Source organism: Trachemys scripta, chromosome 9, assembly GCF_013100865.1.
Source record: "Trachemys scripta elegans isolate TJP31775 chromosome 9, CAS_Tse_1.0, whole genome shotgun sequence".
In the NCBI taxonomy this organism is placed as follows: domain Eukaryota; kingdom Metazoa; phylum Chordata; order Testudines; family Emydidae; genus Trachemys; species Trachemys scripta.
The window spans coordinates 33,249,718-33,273,158 of record NC_048306.1 but is presented as its reverse complement, the minus strand read 5'-3'; the positions used below and the strand labels follow the sequence as shown (position 1 = coordinate 33,273,158).

Below are 23,441 nucleotides of genomic sequence, written 5' to 3'. Positions count from 1 at the left end.
ATTGGCCTCTCAGAGTTGGTAAGACAACTCCCACCTGTTTATGCTCTCTGTATGTGTGTATATATATCTCCTCATTATATGTTCCATTCTATATGCATCCGAAGAAGTGGGCTGTAGTCCACGAAAGCTTATGCTCTAATAAATTTGTTAGTCTCTAAGGTGCCACAAGTACTCCTGTTCTTCTTTTAGCTGGCATAATGACTCCTCATAATCACAGGAGAGAAGATGTCTTGAGTTTTGCTGCACTCCAGCTATTCTCATCACAGCCTCCTGCGTTGCCCTGGTCTACTCTAGCTTACATTGGTCCTGAGCCAGCCAGAGAATCTGAGGGGCCACCCTGGGTGCCGCTCCCCTAAGCTGCACAGTAGCTCAGAATCAGGGCTGATACCTTTACCTGTGGAAGGGGAGGCTTTTCTTTTAAAATAGACGAATATACAATCCATCAAGAGAAAATTTAATTTCTTAAGTGATCTGAATCTGGATTTCTTCAATAACGCTAGTTAGGGTAAATCTCCAGCCCATGAGACTTTCCAGAGAGGAATATAATACTTAACATATAAAATTCCCATTACAGGCTTACCAAGCAATCTTTTCTTCCATCGTTCCTTTATTTCACCTCTTAATTGACCCAGATGCACCACACTTCCTATAAAGCTCTCCTTGCTAGTTCATTAATGAAACTCTTGAATTGTCAATCTAGAGAACACCTGTGCCAAGGATTCACGTGACCTTAGGTACGTGGTCAAACTTGTACATAAGAGCAATTTCCAGCTGATGAAACTTAGTACGACTCCTGCTGCCTCAATCAACACGAGAGTTGTCCACCTGTGACAGCTAATGCTTGTGGACCACAGGAGAACCATTTCCAGTATTATTTTTATTTTACTATTTATTACAGCACCTATTGCTATCTGTAGGTGCCTCAGTTGTAGAAACCGCACATACACACACACACTGCATAAGCTACTTGATTAAACAAAGCAAAAAACAGTCAGACAAATGACAAAGTAAACGGGCTTTACCATCATCCCCAAGGATAACAAGCAGCTCAGAGGACTGCATTCCTAGGTGGGAACTCCAAGCTCAGCAAGCTCTAATACTCACTATGTGGTATTCCCTCAAAGAACAAAGAGCAAAAGCTTGCCAGCCACTTTCATCTCTTTTGATATGGTACGTTGTGAGAAATGATCTCTCAAATAGCTGGTTTTCCAGCCCATCCAGGGCCTTATCACCAATGCTGCACAATGCATCCAGAAGTGAGTGGGGAGCAGAACAGGGACTTGAGCACAGATGTATGTGAGCAGCCAGACCTCTCAGGAGTTGTGGGTCATGACAACACCAAAATACCAAGTCCAAACTCTACTAAGAAATCCCATTATTCAAGTTTCTTCAGAGCACATGACTGTGGTTGTCATATTTTGCAGACCTCTCCCCGGAAAGAAGTGAGCAGATGCAACCTCATTTTATTTTGGAACTTCAGTTAGGTTTCAGGGGCGCTCCCTAGAGCAAGTGATTTATTAACTTCACAACCCAGCCAATTCCCTATGAACTGTGGAGACAATCATTAAATTGAAACTGAAGAGAGATATGTAATGACATGGTCTCGGAAGTGATGGCCCGAGCCTATGACAAGCAGATAATAAGCAAGAATATGTATTCAGTTTGTCTTCAGAACCCCTAATTACAAATTACTCTGCAAAACAACCCTAGAGAACTCCTTCATACCACTACTGGGATTGGTATTAAAGGAAAAAGAACAAATTAACAAAAAATAATCATTTCCAAACCCAAGGACCAGTCAGGCGGTATCAGGCTGCCTCCTTACCTTAGCATTTTTATCAAGAATAATATTCCTAAATATCTTCAGAGAAGGCAGACAAATATGGTACATCCTAACTGCAGAGCTAACCCTAGTGATTGGCACCTGGTCTGAGTATCCAGGTTAGCCTAGACCAAGTGTGAGCAGCCATATTGCAAAGCCATACCTGTGTCCTCAGTGGTGCTGCACTCACCTATGGTGTGTGATTTCTGGGAGTATATCCCATGGTTCTTTGTGCTGCAGAAAGTGAGATGCTCTATGATTCTTTTCTAATGAAGTGTGGGAGAATCTGTCTGTCCTTCCAGACACACAGAGGAAACTGTGGCATTGGAGGACTAACAGCACTCAAGTGACTTAGCCAGTGTCAGGTATCAGGGGGTAGCCGTGTTAGTCTGTATCTACAAAAACAACAAGGAGTCTGGTGGCACCTTAAAGACTAACAAATTTATTTGGGCATAAGCTTTCGTGAGTAAAAACCTCACTGCATCCGAAGAAGTGAGGTTTTTACTCACAAAAGCTTATGCCCAAATAAATCTGTTAGTCTTTAAGGTGGCACCAGACTCCTTGTTGTTTTAGCCAGTGTCTTCACTATAAAGTGAAGTGGGTGGGTTCCAGCCTCAGCGAAAGCAGCACCTGGGCCCCAACCCCCACACCCAGTTAATCCAGTTTCAAAGCACAGTGACAGAATATACACCTGTATTCACACTGTCATAACTATAAAGGGAAGGGTAACAGCTGTCCTGTGTACAGTACTATAACATCCCTCCTGGCCAGAGACTCCAAAATCCTTTTACCTGTAAAGGGTTAAGAAGCTCAGGTAACCTGGCTGGCATCTGACCCAAAGGACCAATAAGGGGACAAGATACTTTCAAATCTTGGGGGGGGGGGGGGGGGGGGGGGCGGAGGAAGGCTTGTGTTTGTGCTCTTTGTTTGGGAAGTTGTTCGCTCTTGGGACTGAGAGGGACCAGACATCAATCCAGGTTCTCCACATCTTTCTAAACAAGTCTCTCCTATTTCAAACTTGTAAGTAAATAGCCAGGCAAGGCGTGTTAGTTTCTCTTTGTTTTCTCAACTTGTAAATGTACCTTTTACTAGAGTGTTTATCTTTGTTTGCCATACTTTGAACCTGAGGCTAGAGGGAGGTCCTCTGAGCTCTTTAAGTTTGATTACCCTGTAAAGTTATTTTCCATACTGATTTTACAGAGATGATTTTTACCTTTTTTTTTCAATTAAAAGCCTTCTTTTTAAGAACCTGATTGATTTTTCCTTGTTTTTAGATCCAAGGGGGTTGGATCTTGATCCATCAGGAGTTGGTGGGAGGAAGGAGGGGAATGGTTAATTTCTCCTTGTTTTAAGATCCAAGGGGTTTGGATCTGTATTCACCAGGGAATTGGTGAAGAGTTTCTCAAGGCTTCCCAGAGAAGGGAATCCATTTGGGAATGGTGGCAGGTGACCAGATCTAAGCTGGTAGTTAAGCTTAGAAGTCTTCATGCAGGCCCCCACATTTGTACCCTAAAGTTCAAAGTGGGGAAGCAGCCTTGACACACACCCTACACGCTGTAGTAATAATCTTTGTACAAAGTATGCCTTGTAAGGTATCATATGAAAACTCGTAATTTCCTGGTCAATATCATCCGGATAAAAAGTGTGGCAACACTGTATGTGAAGTTATAAGATTCCCCTGTATGGTGTTATTAACATGTGTTCCAAACCCCACAGCCCTGCCCAGACAGAAGTTGGCAAACAGGTCTGTCCTAAACAAAGGAACATTGCTCTGCTTAATTTGCATGTAAGCAGTAAACAGAGTCATCAAGCAGGAAAGGAAGACAAAGGAAGTTCAAACGTGAAAAAACTAGCAAGGAATATCCTTCCACATAGACTCTCTGTCTCCTAGTGCCCAGCTAAAAATGTTTTTCAAGAGGGGGACTGAAACTATATAAAAGGAGGGAAAAACACCCTAGGAACCTCACCGTCCCTGCTCACAACATTCACTGCACCTGAAGAGACGAAGGAAGCAGTCAGTGGACTCTGGGGGAGGGGTTCTGACTACACAGTTTGGTCAGTAAGACTGCTGAAATCACATGGTGAGAAACTTTGCTTGAATCTGATGCAATTTGTTAAGTTAGGCTATAGTAAGCATTTTATTTTTATTTGTATTGTAATCATTTCTGATTTTTATGCCTCATCACTTAAAATCTCTCTTTGTAATTAATAAACTTGTTTTATTGTTTTATCTAATCCAATGTGTTCAAGTTGAAGTGTCTGGGTAAATCCAATCGGGGCAAGAAGTTGTGTGCATATTATTCCCTTAAAGGAATAACAGATTTAATTCAGTATAGCCGTACTGTCCAGGAGAGTGCTGGGACATACATTACTGGGGGAAAATCTGAGGACTGGAAGTTTGTTGGGGCCCCCTATGGTAATTTTTAAGGCTGGTAAGAGGTAAGGTGTGGCTGGCTGGCTGCAGCACACACACAGATAGCTGGAAGCAACTTAGAAGCTGGAGGCTGTTTGTGAGCAGTAAGGCATTGTAAAGGGCACCCCAGGTTACATAGCAAGGGTGACACAGCTACTCATTAGTCTGGATTGTACCCTGGTATGTCACAAGCACCACTATCTTCTGGGCACATCTATACTGCCCCTAAAGTTCAGGTTAAGGGGGAGTGAATACCAGTGTGCACTGAAGTGCTGCACAATAACTCCCTCATGTAGATGCTGCAGGTGCAAACTTCAAGATCCCGAGTTTGACTACTTTAATGAGACCTTGGGACCTTTAAGTTTGCCCCCACAACATCCACATGAAGAAGTTACCATGCAGCTTTTCAGCATGCCCTGAAACACACATCCTATGCTGACAGTGTAATGACATGTCATCCGAATGCTGGGTTGCCTTTTTTCCAGGTCAGAAATCCTGGTCTGAAGAAACTGAGCTTAATATTCAGCATAACCAACCATATTTTAGCCTGGTTTATACAAACTGCTGAAAAGGGATTTTCTGGGATTTTTTTGTTTTAACTGAAAGCGTAAGTAGAAATTATAAGTACTGTCTCTTTCAGATCACAGCAATGTTTAATATCTGAGGACTCACATTTAAGCAGCAATCACAGCTTGTTAACACTTCACAATAAATTTTGCTCTCTGGTTGCTCTGACTATATCACCCTCATCTTTGATTCCTTCCCTTGCTTCCTCTTTCTTTCCCCATCTTGTTTGAGCTCTACCTCCTAATTGTCATGGCGTTGCACAAGTCTCCGAATGTATCTTAGATCTCTGACCTCATATTCAACACAACTGCCTTCTCTCTGAGCTTTTGCATCCTCCCCTCAAATGATCACTTTAAGTATGTCTACACTGCAACTGTGACTGCAGCTCAGGTAGCCGTTCCCATTCTAGCTTTAGTCTGGCTGCTAAAAACAGCAGTGACAGAGCAACAACACAGGCTTCAGAATGAGCCTTAGGTGCTAGGAGTGCTAGGGGTGATGCTGGAACCCCTTGTTTGAAGTAGTTTCCATTATAAAAAGGATTTATAGTTTGGTTCAATAGCTCTCAGCACCCCCACTATAAAAACTTGTTCCAGCACCCCTCCCTTGAGCTGTACAAACCCACCCAAACCCATGGATATGTACTGGGATCCATGCCACTATATCTTCACTGCTACTTTTAGCTGCATTAGCTACATTAAAGCTAGCGTGAATATATTTACATGAGATGCTGTCACATCTCCCATTGCAGTGTAGACATACCCTTTGTCTCCTCCTCCTCCTCCTCTCAGCTTTGTGCAGCCTTTTATGCCTATGTTTGTAGCAGCTTCTTACTCTCCTCCACTAAATTCACTGACAAAGCCCAGCTCTTTTGCAAAACTTTCCTATACTACCCTCTGTAGAGTCTATGTTTGCACAAATTCTAGCATTTGCACTATTATTATAGATGTAAAATTAGACCGTAAGAACCTAAGGGCAGGGACATGGTCATTCTACTGGAATACTAACATCAATGGTTATAATATATTTAAGAGGGATCAAGTGGGCGAAAGGAGAGGGGACAAAATGGCATTACCTGTTTCTGAGTCACTGATAATTCAGAAGAAAATGTTCTGGAATGCTTACTGATCAATGTCCTAACAGATAAAACACAAGTTGGGGTATTAGTTGGATCTGCTACAGAACACCAAATCACACTATGGAACAGGATATCCTGCTCCTTATGCACCTATCTGCAACATGTAGGCGAAAAAAACTGTGTGATCATGGGGGAACCTCAATTGAATTACATATGTTGGAGGTCTCATGCTGCCAGTACTAAACATCCTTTGAATTTCTAAACATTATAAATGACAATTTTGTAACACAGAAAGAATTGAAGCCAACATGGGGGAGATCTTTATTAGATCTTGTCCTGACAGATATAGAGGAACTGACCACAGAACTAAAAATTGATGATAGCTTAGGTACAAGAGACCATGACGTGATCACATTTATAATGTGCAAGCAAATAAATCCGGACTAGTAATATATGTAATCGGTGCTTTAATAGGGCCAGTTCCACAAAGCTGAAAACAACTGAGCCAAACCATCTGGGGAAGAAGAATTTAATAGGAAAAATGTGAATGATAATATGGTATCATTTAAGAACACCTTATTAGATGCTCAAAAAGACACAGTGAAGGAACAAGGCTGTGCTAACTAAAAAAAAAAGATCTGGTTAAAGGGAAAGAGAAGGCAGCTATAAAAATCATTTAAAAATAATCTATAAAAATGGAAGACAGGGGAAGTTGATGTTATGAATATAAATCAGAAGTTATGAGTTGTAGAAAGTTTATAAGGGAAGCAAAGGGCTATAAGGAGAAACCTGTTGTCAGTAAAGTTAAGGCCTATAAGAAGGAGTGTTTTAAACATATTAGGAACAAAAATAATCCTGCCAATGGTATTGGTTTATTATTAGATGGAAATTGTAGAATTATCAATAATAATAATTAATAATGCAGAAAAGGCAGATGTGTTCAATAAAGATTTCTGTTCTGCATCTGGGAAAAAAACAGACGATATACCATAATCTCATATATGGTGATGATGATTATATTCTTTTTATTCCACGAGTATCTCTGAAGGATGTTAAAGAGAAGCTATTGAAGTTGGACATTTTAAAGTCAACAGTCCAGATAACTGAGGAGCTCACTGGACAGTTAATGTTGATTTTCAGTAAGTCTTGGACACTGGGGAAATTCCAGTAGACAAATAAAACGAATGTTATGCCAATTATTTGAAAGGATAAATGAGATGACCCAGATAACTATAGGCCTTTCAGCCTGACAACAAACCCGGGCAAGATAATGGAGCAGCTGATACAGGACTCAATTAATAAAAGAATTTAAAAGGGTAATATAATTTATGCAAATCAACATGGGTTTGTGGAAAATAGATCCTGTGAAACTAACCAGATATATTTTTTATGAGATTACAAGCTTCACTGATAAAAGAGGTAGTGTTGATATAATATACTTATCAAATACCTTAGAGAAGTCTTTGTTACTGTATGACATTTTGATAAAAAACTAGAATGATATAAAATTAACATGGCATACATTAAATGAATTAAAAATTGGCCAACTGATAGGTCTCAAAATGTAACTGTAAATGGGAAATTGTCATTGACCAGGTATGTTTCCAGTAGGGTCCCACAGGGATCAGTTCTTGGCCCCACACTATTTAACATTTGTATTGTTGACTTGGAAGAAAATATAAAATCATCACTGATAAAGTTTGCACAAAAATTGGGGGAGTGACAAAGAAGAGGACAGGTCACTGATACAGAGCAACCTGGATTGTTTAGTAAACTAGGCACAAGCAAACAATATGCATTTTAATACAGTTAAATGTAAATATATTAATCTATGAATAAAGAACACAGGCCATACTTACAGGATGTGGGACTCTGAAAAAAGATTTGTGGGGAGGGAGATAATCAGCTGCATATGAGCTCCCTCTGTGATGCTGTGGCCAAAAGAGCTAATGCAATCCTGGGATGCATAAACAGGGCAATCTTGAGTCGAAGTAGAGAGGCTATTTTACCTGGTGTCCACAACTCAAGAATGAAGTTGTTAAATTGGAGAGAATTCAGAGAAGAGTCATGAGAACAATTAAAGGATTAGAAAACATGCCTTATAGCGATAGACTCAATGGGCTCAATCTATGTAGCTTCACAAAGAGAAGTTTAAGAGGTGACTTGATTAAAGTCTAAGCATCTACATGGGGAACAAATATTTCATAATGGGCTCTTCAATCTAGCAGAGAAAGGTAGAACATGATTCAATGGCTCGAAGCTGAAGCTAGACAATTCAGACTGTAAATAAGGTGTACTTTTTTTAACAGTGATAGTAATTAACCAAAGGCCTTGGCAGATTCTCCATCACTAACAATTTGTAGAACAAAATGGGATGTTTCTTCTAAAAGATCTGATCTAGGAATTATTTTGGAAAAACTCTATGGCCTGTGTTATACAGGAGGTCAGCTAGATGATTACAACGGTCCCTTCTGGCCTTGAAATCTGTAAATCTATGAAAGTGCTGTGTCTATGACTAAATGATAATAGCAAATTCCTTTGGATACCAGCAGCAAATGACTTGCATAACTGCATATTTTCTTCAAACGTTCTTAGAAAAAAAGAGAACCTAACTTATTATGTGCTGCTAAAGTGATATAATCTAAAATAGTGCAACCTATTGAAAACCCATCTGAAGCAATTAGTAATGTATTCTTGCAGTGCCTGATCAATTGCAATTGCTACTGCACTTACAGGATAGGCGAAAATTTTTTACAACCTGCAAACAGTCTCTTAGGCAGGATAACAGTGTGTGAGATTTATTTAAGTCTATCTAGATGCCATTTGTTCTGCTAGATTCTGGTCCTTTATGCAAATGTAAAAACATAGTCTTTTTCTGAAACTCAGCCAGCACTTCTCCCATCTGTCCTCCCTACAGCCTTCTCTAAGCAAGCACCACAGGAAGTAACACACAGAATAGATGGAACTGCCTGCCTGTTAGAGTTCAGACACTTCAAACACTGTACAGTTGAAGCAGAGTCAGTTATAAAGTTTGAATGTGTTTTACAATGAATCACTTAGCTACTTATTGGAAGTTCTTGCCTACTGAGGCACATCCTAGAAACCTAGAAAAAATGGACAGGAAAGGAGGGTTGGATGCTAGCCTCAGATGGTCAGTATAAGCTTTCTGAAGGGAAATCTCTATAAAATTTCTGTGCACAACACTAGACAAATTAAATCCTGCATTAGGAGAGTACAAGTAATGGCCTCAATCTTGCAACGAGTTCCATTGGAGCATATTCCTGTGCTTGTGTGGAGCTCACTGCAGGAACTGGGTCAAATATACTTACCTGGAAAAACTATTCCTATTTAACATTAGATAATTAGTTACCAAGGTGCTAACTACATAGATTTTTAATAATAGGCAATAGATTCAAATAATGATTTGTTTTGTTTTACCAAAAATGCACTGAACATGGTCTTATATTAAAATGACTTTGTAACTGATTAATAATGTATTTTGCAATATTCTAATGAATTAGAATGCAACAATTTTGACTATTTTTAACTCATCTGGAGAGGCGTAATGCTATCATTACTGTATATTAAAGGCAATCACATATATTGAATGCCTTTAACTGTATAAATATTGAGGAAAGCAGGTACTGCTGAAAAATCATCTGAAAGTCGTCATATTTCCAACCAGAATTAAGACTGCTTGAAAACCTGGCTATTAAGGACCTTAAGCAATTCAGATGAGTTCTGAGTATGAGATTTATGTTGGTTCATAGATAAATATGTAGAAATAATCTTCTCCACGTATCACAAATAAACTCTGCCCTCAAGCAGGCAGCAAGTAAGGCTTAGCTAAAATTATTAAAAAGTGAAATGTCAGTAAAGGGCTAGAAGCAGATAATGCCCTGGAAGTATTGTACAGCTTGTGGATGTTGCAAATATGTTGTTGTGTTTAAATCTAGAACAACATATCCACTTTGTTGCAGTATATTTACTACACAGTCACTTTGTTGCTTCTGCAGGCTGAGTCCATTGCACACACCAGGGGCTCTCCATCTCCCCATACCCGCTACATGCTCCGCGTGTACCAAACTCCCAACCTTTCTATTTGAGGGATTCCCTGCAACTCTCCACCCACCTCAATTAAAAGCAGCCTCAAAGCTACTCTAACTTGTGTTCAGACTGCCCATACTCCGTAAGAGCTATGATCAGCTGAGAACAACAAGAGAGTATAGCAAGAGCAACAATGTCCTGGCTGCAACCTGACCTCAGACCCTGGGACATCTTCTGTGTTAAATGCTGCATTCATGGTACAGAGGGAAGGGGTGTTATAGAACCACCCCAGCCCAGGGATCCCCCCTCCTGATGCCAGTGATATTCACCAGAATGTGGATGCATTCTGAGCCCTTTCCACTACTTGTGCAGTATAAAGGGGCCCAAGGGCAACAGAGAACATGTCCAATTATTCCCATTTCAGTAGGATTAAAATAAACATTTGCAGGTCTGATTTCACAGCCCTTATTCAGGCAAAAGTCTCACTAAAGTCAGTGTGAGCTGACATTGATTATGGAACTGCTAGACCAAGCCTACCTAAAATGTATTCTTTATACCATAAAAGGCATGTTGCTTTTTGCTCATGGTTCTGTTATCTCGATACTGATAGACTATTTTCTCCTCTTAAGAATAGTTCCATTATTTAACTAGGTTTAAAAGTTCAATTTACTAGGCATAATTCTGATCTCAATTTCTCAAACATAACAGGCGTCTCCACTGTTATAAAGAAGGTTGTTGGTGTAGTTGGGAGGAGAATTTGGTCCACTGAACACTATGCAGTAGAACTGCTCTTTTTTTTTAAAAAAAACAGATACCACATTTGCTCCACATTGTTTCTTGGCTGGGACCAAGGAACAATGTGGGGTGTTCTGATGTGGATGCTCACATTGAAATTGTACTTTCATTACTCTTTTTAAAAAAACTGCAAGTTGTCCAGTAAGTTTGTTAGTTAATTCTCTTAAGAACTTTGCAATGCATAGTAACTGTACTGGCTGATTTCTACAGATACTAATATTCACATTGGTTTCCCTTTATTAACAAGGTTTTCATTCTTTCTGAATTCTTCAAAGCCTCTGTTTTATTTTTCTTGCTAAAGGCTAGGTTTTTATAACAAAGGCAATTCAGTAGCTCAGCCATTTTAGAGTCACCATTAATGTCATTCCCTCCTCATTTATTATTGGGTCTACTACTACTCCAGTATTTCTTTTTTTCCCCATGACACAGTTGTAAAAGCCCTTCTTGTTCCCCTTTAGCCAGCCTGAACTCATTCGGCTTCATTTTCTGCAGAAAAAATGTTAAGATGAATTAGATTTCCACCCAGCGCTGCGACACTGAGGATCATTTTAAATAAATCATTTTCCATTACCTATTTACTGTAAATCTACCTAAAACCAAAGTTAACAAATGAAGATCACAAATGAATCACAATAACACTTTCCTCCCAAAATATGCCAGACTTGTGATGACTTTTTTAAAGTCAAAAGATTACTCTATTAACACCTCCAATGCCATGTGCTTCTGCATGCCCAAGGCTACGCTTTGTGAAGCCTTCCCGTTATTTTTAATGAGCAGTTAGGACCTACACAGTGTACGTCCACAAGACCACAGAAGTGCCCCTTTGTTGCCTGTGCATCACAGATCCTAAGTGTGCGAGAAATTTAAAAGGAATGCTGCTGCTTTTTAACAGCTTTCCATAAAGACAAGTGATAATTTCCTCCCTTTGTCATTAGCTAGTATCCACTCCTCCACAAGTAATTCAGGCAGTAAGCTACTTTAAAAAAACCTAAAATTAAGCAGTATTTTATTTTTATTAAATTGCTGGCAAGTACCAGTCTCAGTGTTTGTTAGATATCTAGCCAGCCAAATGATGCAATAGCCTGCATCCATTATGCATTCTTGCAGGAGGCGGCCAGTAAATCAGGATGCTTGCTGTGGAGAGAGACTGTCTAGTGAACTGTGCAGAGATATGCCCAAATCCTTCAGGGAGAGGGAACATTTTCAGCCTCTCATATGCTATTCCAATAGGTTTTAGGATTTAACTAGTTTTTGTTTTGAACTCTCCAGTTAAGGACACCCATATACAGAGAAACCTTCACTTGAGAGCCACATAACTTTATGTCAAACAATTATCTGTCTGCAATTGTCTCCTTGCAGTGACCATAAATCTTCCTCATCTATTTCCACACACTTACATTTTATTCTTTTATTCCCTATTCCACATCTGTCTGCATTTCAGCCCATCCCCTCTCATTGCCAGAGGAGAGAAAAGCTGGTATTTTCCAGTACTTTCTGATGTGTAATGTCAAATGCCCTGCTTGTTACAAGCAAATTGGCATTGTTAGGATGGCCTTTGAGAATAACTTAACTCCCCTCCTACCCCTCCCTCACAGGCCTACCTAATCATTAGAGAAACAATCTGATCAAGTCAGTTCAGTGGAGGGACTAGTCTTTCCTTCTTTGGAAGTATTCATCTATATCAGTCCTTTTATGTCCATTTTGCAAGTCTATTTTGTTCTTTCAAATGCCTCACTGCCAGGGCTGCTGATCATATGCACTAAGCACGTTAGAATATGGGCTGTTTACAAAATGTGTGTGTATATATGACCAAAACAAAAAAAAAAAAGAAAAGAAAGAAAGAAAGAAATACCTTCCTTCTTGACAAATAAAATTGCTATGAATTGGAAACCTTTATAGTATAACTTCTGTTTACTGGGCCAGATCTTTAACTGATGTAAATCATTATAGCTCCATTGCCACCAGCCGAAGATCCAACCAATAATCTTGAAAGTTTTCTTGATGCATTTATGGGTCAAATTCTGATCTCAGATGCACAAAAGTAAATCTGGAGTAACTCCATTGACAGCAAATGAGTTATTCAAGCTTTACACTAATATAACAGAGAGTCAATGAATCTTCATTATGTCTTTTATAAAGGAAAAAAGTTCCCCTGGGCTGATTTTCCACTGCTCAAATCTAATTTGCAAGCAGTAAGAAAAATTTAGTCCATCGCAAGCTGTTATAAACATGCCTGTCATACTGTGATTGGTGAGCAAATGCCTTAGTGGTCTGAGAAGACTTTTGGCCAGTTGTATAAAAATCATATACAGGTTGGTGGACACTTAACACAGACATACATGCACATCACGTTATTTATCACGTAATACTGTGAACACATACATACATACACAGATCTTCACAAAGTGATAACATGATGTGCTTTAATGTAATCAAATAGGGGCATACGCTTAACATTTTAGGGCAAATATGGTGCATCTCTAGGATGGCAATATAGGATAATTCTGCATTTCAGTGATCTAGTGAAGACCAGCAAAGTTTGTGGACTGGTAGTGACATCAAAACACACAGTACTATGGAAGAATAAAAGACACCCACCTTAAGAAGTTCATAATGCTGAATGCCATTCACTCCAATGTCAGGATCGATGGCAGAAGGGACAGAATAGCGGGAATTAATGGCTGTGTTCTCAGGGATGGAGATGTTAATGACTGTTGAGGGAAAAAGGGGAGCATTGTCATTGATATCCTCTATCAGGAATCTGATCTTGACCAGTCTGAAGACTTCATCAGGCAAAACTGCTACCTCCACCTCATAAAAGCAGCGGTTCTCACTAAAAATGCCAGAGCACAACTTCTCCCGGTCTATGCGGTTGGCAGTAGTGAATATCTCACCAGTGTTTTCCTCCACCCGGACTAATGGCACATCCCCAGTCTTATACACAAGCTTGAACTGAAGAGGTGATGTAAGGGGCACATCTGGGTCCAGTGTCAAGTTCAGATCCTTGAGCAAATTGCCAATCAGGACATTTTCTGGCAGTTCTTCCCTCACAGTATAATTCTTCTCTTGAGCACCGGACTGAAATACAATGCAGGCTAATAAGACTGCCAAGAGGTAGGTTCCAGACAGCAAGTCCATCTCCAGAATGGCTAATGAGTTCTCCTGAAGAACACCAAGAGTAGCTGGAAAAGAGGAAAGAAAGGAAGAGATTATTAAAAAGCCCTAAAGCAGTACACCAGCCAAATGGTGGAAATGCAAAAGTCAAGTGATTTGAGAATTGTTGCAAAACTAGGTCAATGAAATGTTATCTTTTACCATTGTTACATAAAACGAGCAAAAATAAAGCAGATAATCCCTTATATCTGCTTTTTTTTGTTCCCACTTCATAAATGTTGAGTTTAGAATGTGAAGAATGGATCCTCCAAAAATATAAGGGTCCCCATGAGAGTGTGTTCTTCCCAGTCTCCGCTCCCAAAGACAAACCCTCCTTTCCAGACCTCCCTCAGCCACATTGGTACTCATCTTTCTCTCACTCCCAACTCCTTGATCTTGTTCCCTAGTGAGGAATCCAAGTCAATCTCAGCTCACCCCAGCAGGTGGTTTGCAAGCAGGCGTCAGCTGTCTGCCACCTGCTGGGGTGGGCTAATTCACTTCTGCATATGGACCTGCAGACCACAGAGCTGGGATACAAACTGTACTGCTCTTAATCCACCTCTGAATTTCGCACAACTAAAACTACATGACAGCTCTAAGCATTAAAATGTTCTATCGTCCAATATAGCAAAGAAAACTAATCAAAATGATGTCTGAAGAACTTCAGCCAACAACTGATGGAAGGTCCAACTACTAGCACAACACATAGCAATAAGTCCACTTCAGAACCAAGGAAGGACTTGATCCAAAAAGTATTGAAGACAATGAAAACACTGCCACTCATTTCAGGAGTCTTTGGATCAGGCCCAAAAAGAGCAATAATCAAATCACACCAATGGTCCGTGTGCTTACCTGGGTGCTTCTCTTCATTGAACATTGCTTCAAATGTTTAAAGCTCTTATTATGACACAAATCTAGGACCAGTTGTCATGAACTAAACTACTACAGACCAGCAAGATGAGTTCCTAATGGGTTCAGTCCCACAAATGCTGAGAACCTTGTCAGATAATGTCCATTCTGGACACTTGCCATTGACTTCAATGGGAGTTGTGATTTTTTTTTCTTTGGTAGGTTAAGCAATGTTTTTTAGGGGTTCATCTCACCTGTGATAAGTGGCTACTTTTACTATGCTGGAAAATCAGCAACAGGACATTTTTCATTGTATTAAAATAATTCTAAATCAGGTCAATTTTGAGTCTAAACAACCAGCCAATGTTCCTTTCTCTTTAAATACTCTGACATTCAGTGAAACCTAGTTCATGGCATCAATACTAGAACAGGATATGTATGTGTTTCAGGGAGACGGGAAAGAACATTTAATACCATTCTGCCTGTTTTCTGAGCTGCATACAAACTGTATGCTGTATATAGAAACACAGATGCCTGAAAACCCCCAACTTGTGGGGGAGGGAGAAAGGTGATTATCTTTAGTTTCAGTATGGGTGAATCCCTCCAGCAAAGTAAATTTCAGGAAAATTATAAAACGTTGAGGTCTCCAGTTGTGGAATATAATGTGACACTACATCAATGTACACAATCTTACCACTGTTGGTAGAAGAGTCTGCTTCTCTGCAGCTCCTGACCTCTGACATCTGGAACAGCCTTCCTATGGGCCAGACACTCAGCTGGCATCAATTTAAAATTAACTTGTGAAGTCAATGGAACTACTTCAATTTACAACAACGAACGATCTGGTCCTCTACATCCCCCTTACCGACTCAACTGCATCTCTTCTTAATGTTCATATATATAAAAAAAGATGTTTCTTTCCTTGCTCTCCTAATTTTATTCTCCCTCTGTTCTATATGATTTAATGCCATACATTTCATCCCAAAATGCTTTACTTGGAAGATACATCACAAAATAAGGACCTAATCATGCAAATCTTTACATACCCAAGAAGACATTACTCCCTATTAACTGCTTTGGGGCTACTCAATGAGTGAGGATTTGCATGATTGGATATTAAGTTCATGTTGCATGGCACTATATTATCTGCAGCATTCTGATAATTCAGTGTAAGGTTTAATGCAATAATACACAGGCATTCAGGAGTGAAGTAACAGTATGGTACAAGCAGACATTTTAAAAATCCATTGTTAGGGAATATTAATGCACTTTTAAATATATAATTAAGAAAGTTAGCAGCAGCTCCCGATGATCAATAACAGTAACCGTATTGTAGTATATGCATTTGATGACAGGATTCTGATAATACCATATAAATATACTTCTATGGATATTGTACTATTTTTATACCTGAGCATGTACTATATTAATGACAAGCTACCACCAAAAATCCTCACATCCTGTTAAAGGAAACACACACACACACAGCAATATGAAGAAATTACTTCAAGAAATAAATGAGGTGGGTTTTTATTTTATTTTCACTATAGTTGTGATAAATACATTTATAACATTTCCTTCCAGAACAATAAGGAAAAATATATGCTGGCCACAAGGAAAAGCTAATATTTAAAATGCTGTCAAGGCCTCAGAATGACATTATGTTCTTTAAATATTCTGGGTGTACTGGAGAGCACTGTAAACATCAGATATAGAAGAAAAACGGCAGTGAATATATACAGAACTGGTATCTGTGGGATAGTATTTTTAACCTTATTGGTTCATTTGTGATCCCAGGGACTACAAAAGTAACTCAGGGCTTTACCTCTTGTGAATTATAGTCCCAGTGCTAAAATTGTTTGTGAAACCATGAGGATAAAATAACGCACAGATAATAATTATAATAAATATCAACATAAAAACAATGTATACATACACATACACCTCTACAGACCTGTGCATATATAGATTATACTGGAAAACCTTATAATTATTAAGGTAAAGCTGTTACTCTGTCCTTAACTCACCTAGCCATATCTCAACTCTAAATACAATATAAATTCTTACACCTTACATTACAAGCTTAAATGCTGTAAGTTAATAGTGGAGTTTCAACCTAAACTCAGAGGCTCTTAAATTTTGTTTATATTTTTCAATTTAAATTACAGCCATATGATATATCTTACATTGTCTTCATTAACAATTTAATATACTTCTGGTAAGCATACAAACCATGACATCCATTAATAACAGTTGATGAATAGTACCTTGAATGTGAGGCATGCACATTGGGCACTGTAGGTCTGATTCTGCTCTCTCTTCATTGTAAATCAAGACTAACTCCACTGCAGTCAATAAGCCTGATTCTCTTTGTGCAATCATTTTCAGTAGTGCAAAGTAGGTATAAAAGGACACCATGCTGATTTGGTATTCCATTTGCACAGGTGTAAATTATACAAGTCGCAAGGCAGAGCTGGTCAGAAAACAGAATTTCCAGCCAATCGGAAATTCTGACATTTTGAAATTTGTTTTCATTCCAAATTGGGATGAAGAGTCAGAATTTCAACAACAAAAAATTGTGGAATGAAAATTACTTAAAATTTTGATTTGGCAACATCAAAACAACCTTATCCCACATTTTGTTTAGATAATGTCAAAATGTTATAATATATACACATACATAAAGTATAATTATATATATACTTATATTAAAATTAATATAAAAGTCAAAAGTCAAAACAAAATAATACATTTTGATTTGGAATAATTTCACATTTATTTCTGTCAAATTTTATCAAAAGTACCATGTTCCAGCAAAACATTTTGATTTTGATGAACATCATTTTCAACACGGAACTTCCATCGCAAAATTTCTAACCAGCTTTATTGCAAGATCATGAAAAATCAGGCCCAGTGGAGTTACATGAATGTAAAATGGGTGTAAGTTAAATCACAATCATGCTTATGCATACCTTGGTATTTTGGTTAAGGAAGTAAGTTCCACCTCTTTGCAGTCACTTTTAGACCCTCCATCCTATACAAACTTGCTTCTGGTTTTTATTCTTATAAACTAAGCAAGTATATACATATATTGACTGGGGTTTGGAGTTTTCATGGAAAACTGCTTGCCCTGCAGGTTGAAAAAGTGACTGACGCTGGTTTACAATTCTTTAGCTGTGGAAACAGGGACTATTTTGAAGTGATATCTTTTTCCCCTTCCAAACCAATCGGCTTCAGTGTAGCCAGGGTGCTTTAAGGGGCAAAAGTGACATGATTCAAATTCTCTCTTTAGATATATGGAGCAAGCAGCTCATGCCATGGGGCAGGAACTGCACTTAAAAACAACCTATTTATATAGTGATGGCTGTTCTCTGTCTGTCATTTGTGCTTGGACTGATGGGGGTGCTATGGCAACAGCAACAGAAAGAAAAAAGAAGGGGGAGGTGTTGTCTAGCAACAAAACAAAACAAAAGGTTTGCAAGACATTCAGGAAATCAGAATATCTCTAATAGAATAATACATGTAACAGTTCATTGGCTATTGTGCATATTTCCCCCATATATACAAAACTATAAAAATGGGAAAAACAGAAACTAAGAATATCAGCACAAAGAAGGAGACCAGAGAAATGGGAAATTGAGTTAGGCAGAGAGAAAGAGAGAGAGAGGGAGAGAAGGGGATATTAAGGGCAACTGCAGAAGTGGGACAAATAACTGATACTAAAATGGTGAAGATAAATTGATAATGTGTTAAGATAAAAAGGACAGAGAAAAATAAAAAATAATGTGGGGAGGGGAGAAAAGCAGAGTCACTGTGGGGTGAGTGAGTTCTAGACGGTTGAGGCCCACAGGCAAAGCACATATTGCTGCTGTTAATACTCTGCTAGTACCATGACTAAACAGGAGACTTCTGGCTCCATGGTTGCCAACGCAGCACCTTTCATGAGCCCCGCCGACATTTTAGCAAGTAAAACAATGAAAAACAAAGTTGTTTATCAGAAGGTAACTTTAGCTTGTGAGATGCTGGAAAGATGACTTAGGGCTGTGCCTGTCACCTGAGCTGTGATGGCAAATGCCCTATATGGGAGAGTGTGAGGAGGGGGAAGGTGGGTTGGCAATTACACACACACTCTCATCTGTGAACTAAAACAAATACAGTTGTTGTCCAATACACTAAACCCTCATGCTATAATTTAAGCCACATTACAATTTATCTTCAGTTTAATAGCTGTGGGCTTGGCATGTCTAATAGTTATGGACACCATACACTGACTGAGCTGCAATGCAGAAAATAAAGATTAAAAAATGTCATTGGAATTTGATTTTAATGCAGATCCAAATTTGGGCTCCTTTGAATTTAGGCTTTAACCTGCTCTCTTTGAAGTCAATACCAAATCTCCCATTACATGCAGTGCTAGTAAGACTGGGATCCCTTAATTCATAGAAGTCATAGTATTGATGCAGAAATGAAGCTGAATACCATATTCAGAGGACTAAGTAGCATTATCCCTGGATGTCTGAGTTCAGACTTGACTGGGAATAAATTAAATGAGCTTGAGTCTCTACTTAGGCACTAGTTAGCTGCAGTTCAAAGTGCTGTCAATCTACCCGGAAAGGCCCATGGCTTTTATTGGATGCAGGGCTGCACATAACAATACAGGAATATTATGTAGAAGTTTGTAGCTAAAGTTTGTAGCGCTGAACTCCTTAGAAGGACAAGTTCAAAACACTATGTCAAACCACATAGATGTCTTGCATCTGAAGAAGTGAGGTTCTTACCCACGAAAGCTTATGCTCCCAATACTTCTGTTAGTCTCAAAGGTGCCACAGGACCTTCTGTTGCTTATGTCAAACCAATGTTTCTTATGGCAGAAGACCACTAATAGTATTTGCAAATGGCTGGTGACATGTACTCTTTCTGTCAATCAGCAGTATGACCTGAACATGGTTTAACTTCTGATCAGTGCGAGCCAATTGTATCTATCTCAGTTCCCACAATCAGTTCTTTTTACTCTATGCCTTCTAAAATGCTGGGTCACAGTCCCATGTCATGTGTTCAAGACTTTGAATCTCTGAATCCTTCTGTTCAATGCTGACACTAATAACACCTGGTTATCAGCTTTATTCCATGGACATCAACTGCTACATTGTTAGGTAGTTGCAGGGTTTTTTTGCTAGAAATCAATAACTTGTGTAAAAACAATTATCTCTATTGTTCATCATCTCATAAATTATGTTTTATTTAAGAAACTGACTTGTTTTGATGAGTGAACATTTCAAGAAAGATACAGCCTTCACCTGCAGTTCTTATTTCAAATAACAGTTGGAAATCTGGGAAAGTGTTCCCCCCACTGGCTAAAAATTTTTCGTTTAGATCTAAGAATCAAACTAATCTCACACCTTCTCAAATATTTACTCACTCCATTTAATTGAAGATTATTTTTCTGCATAATTCTCACTCTGTTACTATTCCAGGCCACAATCTTTTTGTTGCCATCAATACCCCATGAGTATCCACACAGCATACAGTGTATTCCATAGAGACGCTTGGGAAGAAAGACCTCCCTCTCTCAGAAAAACAGATCTGAGGAAGTTTCATGCCCAGAAGTATAAACTTAATGCTCTAAGAGTCTGATTTGTCAAGTTTCCTACCTATGTAACTCCATTGATTTGACTGGGGCTACATTACTCTTAATTTACACCACTGTAATAGAATGAGGCCCTACATTCTTATTACCATTGGAAAACACCAGTCACTATTCAAATGGGAATTCAGAGGAACAAGAGCAAGACTTGAGATTCTTCAGATGCATAAGGTTAGGCATGTGTTTAAAGTACTTTATTGATTCAAGGCCTTGGCTCATCCGGGAGCATTGTATTTCTAGGTTTTGAATGGCATAGCTCCTGTTCCTGTCAGAAGGGGAAAACCTCTCCTCACATTTACTAATAGGAGTGTAAGAAACAAGGGGTGATATCTAGTAGTTGCTAAAGTCACACAGTCAAAACTTGGAAAACAGCAAGGGGTTTCTTTTGCTAAATGATAGAGTTCCAAATTATTAATACTGACTTGCAACTGATGTGTACGGTGCTAGCTTCTGAGGAATTGCAACTTGTATTTATAAGATATAAAAAAGAAACAGTCATAAACTAATGGGCAATGCTGCTCTGTAATCAACTATGCTCCATCCATATGCATCCGGTAGGCTGGCCCAGTGGGTCCCCATAATTCTTTTTATTGTTCCACACTAATCCACATATAGCTGAAGTCCCCTTCCTGCTAAATCTACAGCTCCAAGTTTGGGAAAATGCTGAGAGCTAACACAACTGCAAATATATCACTTATTTCGGAAAATCGTAATCACATGCTGCATTAACTTTTCCCATAAACTGGTAACACTGGGAAATAGAGGGCACTGCTATTAGCAATGAAACAGGTTTGCACCAGTGTTGAGAATTAGATATATGGAATGAGAACCGAAAGCATGGAGGAAAAGGTGAAGATCTCCCTGCTGATGAGATGTCTACTTCAATTTACTTAGGTAGAAGCACTGCAAAAAAAAAAAAAAAAAAAAAAAATCTATAATGCAGCTAAATGCTACAGCTCAATATTCAGAATTGACACTGTAGCAACAATTAAAACAAAAGAAAAACAATGTTCAATGCATTGCACAAATAAAGAGTCAGAAAATGGCACCAGAAAAGTGGTAGGAAATTCTGTAATTCACCTCTAATCTAAAAATGTATTTTTGTGCCACCACATGATAATTTTTTCCTTCCACAAGCCTCCAGCAAGAGAATCTGACACTAAAATATGAAATGAACATACTTGAGTGTTAGACTTATTTTGAGTTAGAATATATGATTACACTTAAAAATGAAAGTAAAATTACATATCAGCAATTTGTCTCAATCCCTTGGCAATGGGTAGGGTCAAGATCACTTATGTTATAGCTAATGCATTTTGCATTAGCACATTGCATCCAGATAATATTAACCTTCATCACTGAATAGGTAGAAACCAGGTGTGTTAGTATCCACTAAACAATTCACTAGAAATTTCTGACTCTAGGATTGGGGGTGTTGCTTAGGAGCATAAATTATTTTGCTTAACTGGCTACTACCTACCTACTAGATAAAAGTCTGGTTAAAAGCATCCTATCACTTCCCTGCAGAAATGGCAACTTTTCTTGCTTTCAGTGTGGAAACAATCCTTCGCTGGACATATTCCTGGTCCAAAAACCCGGTATGTTCTACTTGCACACTGTAGGGCGTGCCGTGCACGAAACATATTGTGCCTCTAAGAATGGATAACTGGTTTGCAGAACCTAACGAGTGTTGATGAGACAGCATTTTGTGGATGGACTATGGGGTTTCATGTCTATTTCTTGGACTTGCGTCAGTTGGCTCTGATGTAGAAAGGGCAGGCTAATTCCTTAGGTCTATATTTCCCATTCATTTGTGAAAAGGACCTCTCAAAATTATGATTACCCGATGGACAGCTGAGCTGGCTGCTGAAGGGGAAACTGCATTTCTGGAACAGGTTTTAGTAACAGATTAAGTTCCTGTACGCACCCGGTGGGTTAGGGTTTGGCTGGGCCAGAGCTTCCAACAGCAAGCCCCAGTCTTACTGGAATAATAGCTCGCCACGCCTGTGGCCTCTCCTTAATGGGGAGCTATAGGCCACAGCCCTGTCAGATTATTCACTTCTAGAGGTCCAAATGCTGCCCTTTATTGCAGCTTGCTGGCCCTGGAAAGAGCTCCTCCATAGTGAATGTCCAGGCCTGTGAGTGGGAGTCTCCCTAGTGTGATGGCCCCTCATAAAGCACCCACTCTTCCATTTACATCCTCCCATAACTGGGGGCTAGCTGTCTGCTCCTCTCTCCACAACTGACAGCTTGAACGCAGCCCCAGGGGGCAGCTGGGCTTCTCTCCCCCTTTGCAGCGGGGAAGTGGAGGTGAACCTTCCCCCCCCTTTTGTTTTGCAGGGGAAGAGGGAAATCAGGGTATATCAATCCCATTACAGTTGCAAACAAACAACATAAAATAACCTCAGAGCCACTTTTTCTCTGAGATACTATGTTTCAAATCAGTATAATAACTACAAGCCATGGGCCTGCTTGGCTCTCCAGTGGGAAGGGGTTATGGGCAAGACAAAAATCTGCAATGTTTCTTTCACAGATTTTCCTCCTCGCTGTTACACTGGTTGAGGTGGGAGGGATAGGTTGTCCCTAAGGAAATTATGTGTGGGACCCACAATCCCACAGATCCAAGGGAATGCTCTGGAAGCCAGAGTCACCTGGAGAATGAACTTTTGCTTGCCACAAGGCCTTTGGGGAACAGGCAGGGTAAAGTAGGGTAAAGGTGCATCCCTCACCTCTACTTTCACCTTCTATGTCCCAATCCCATGTGAGAAATCCACAAGTGCTACGGAAGAGAGAATGTTGCCATGGAGATAGCTGACTTCCCTTCCTGCCAGGAGCTGGGCAAGCCATTCAGAGGGTTTCCCCTCCATGCTCAGCGCTTGCAGGCTCTAGCTGCCCCCTTATAATTAGTACTGAAATCCAGAGGATAACAACTATCTATTTCATCGTTTCAGTGCCTGAGTATACCCTGAAAAGTAGCCCTTGTGCAGTTTTATGGACAAACAGCACTGAGAAATCCACCACATCAGAGTACATGCAGTACATACAGGGTCCATCCTGATACTAAATGGATTACAGG

The 23,441-nt window shown here is 39.4% G+C and overlaps 1 protein-coding gene across 2 annotated transcripts in view; it reads right to left on the bottom strand.

Annotated features, from left to right (window-relative positions):
* The window catches only part of PCDH11X (protocadherin 11 X-linked), a 1,041,521-nt gene that overhangs the window by 929,425 nt on the left and 88,655 nt on the right, over positions 1–23,441 (bottom strand). For both annotated transcript variants that reach the window (XM_034780506.1, XM_034780507.1), the window contains exon 2: positions 13,318–13,901. In XM_034780506.1, coding sequence (XP_034636397.1) covers positions 13,318–13,857 — 540 coding nt within the window. In that variant the 5' untranslated portion in view covers positions 13,858–13,901. The remainder of the gene's footprint in view (positions 1–13,317; positions 13,902–23,441) is intronic.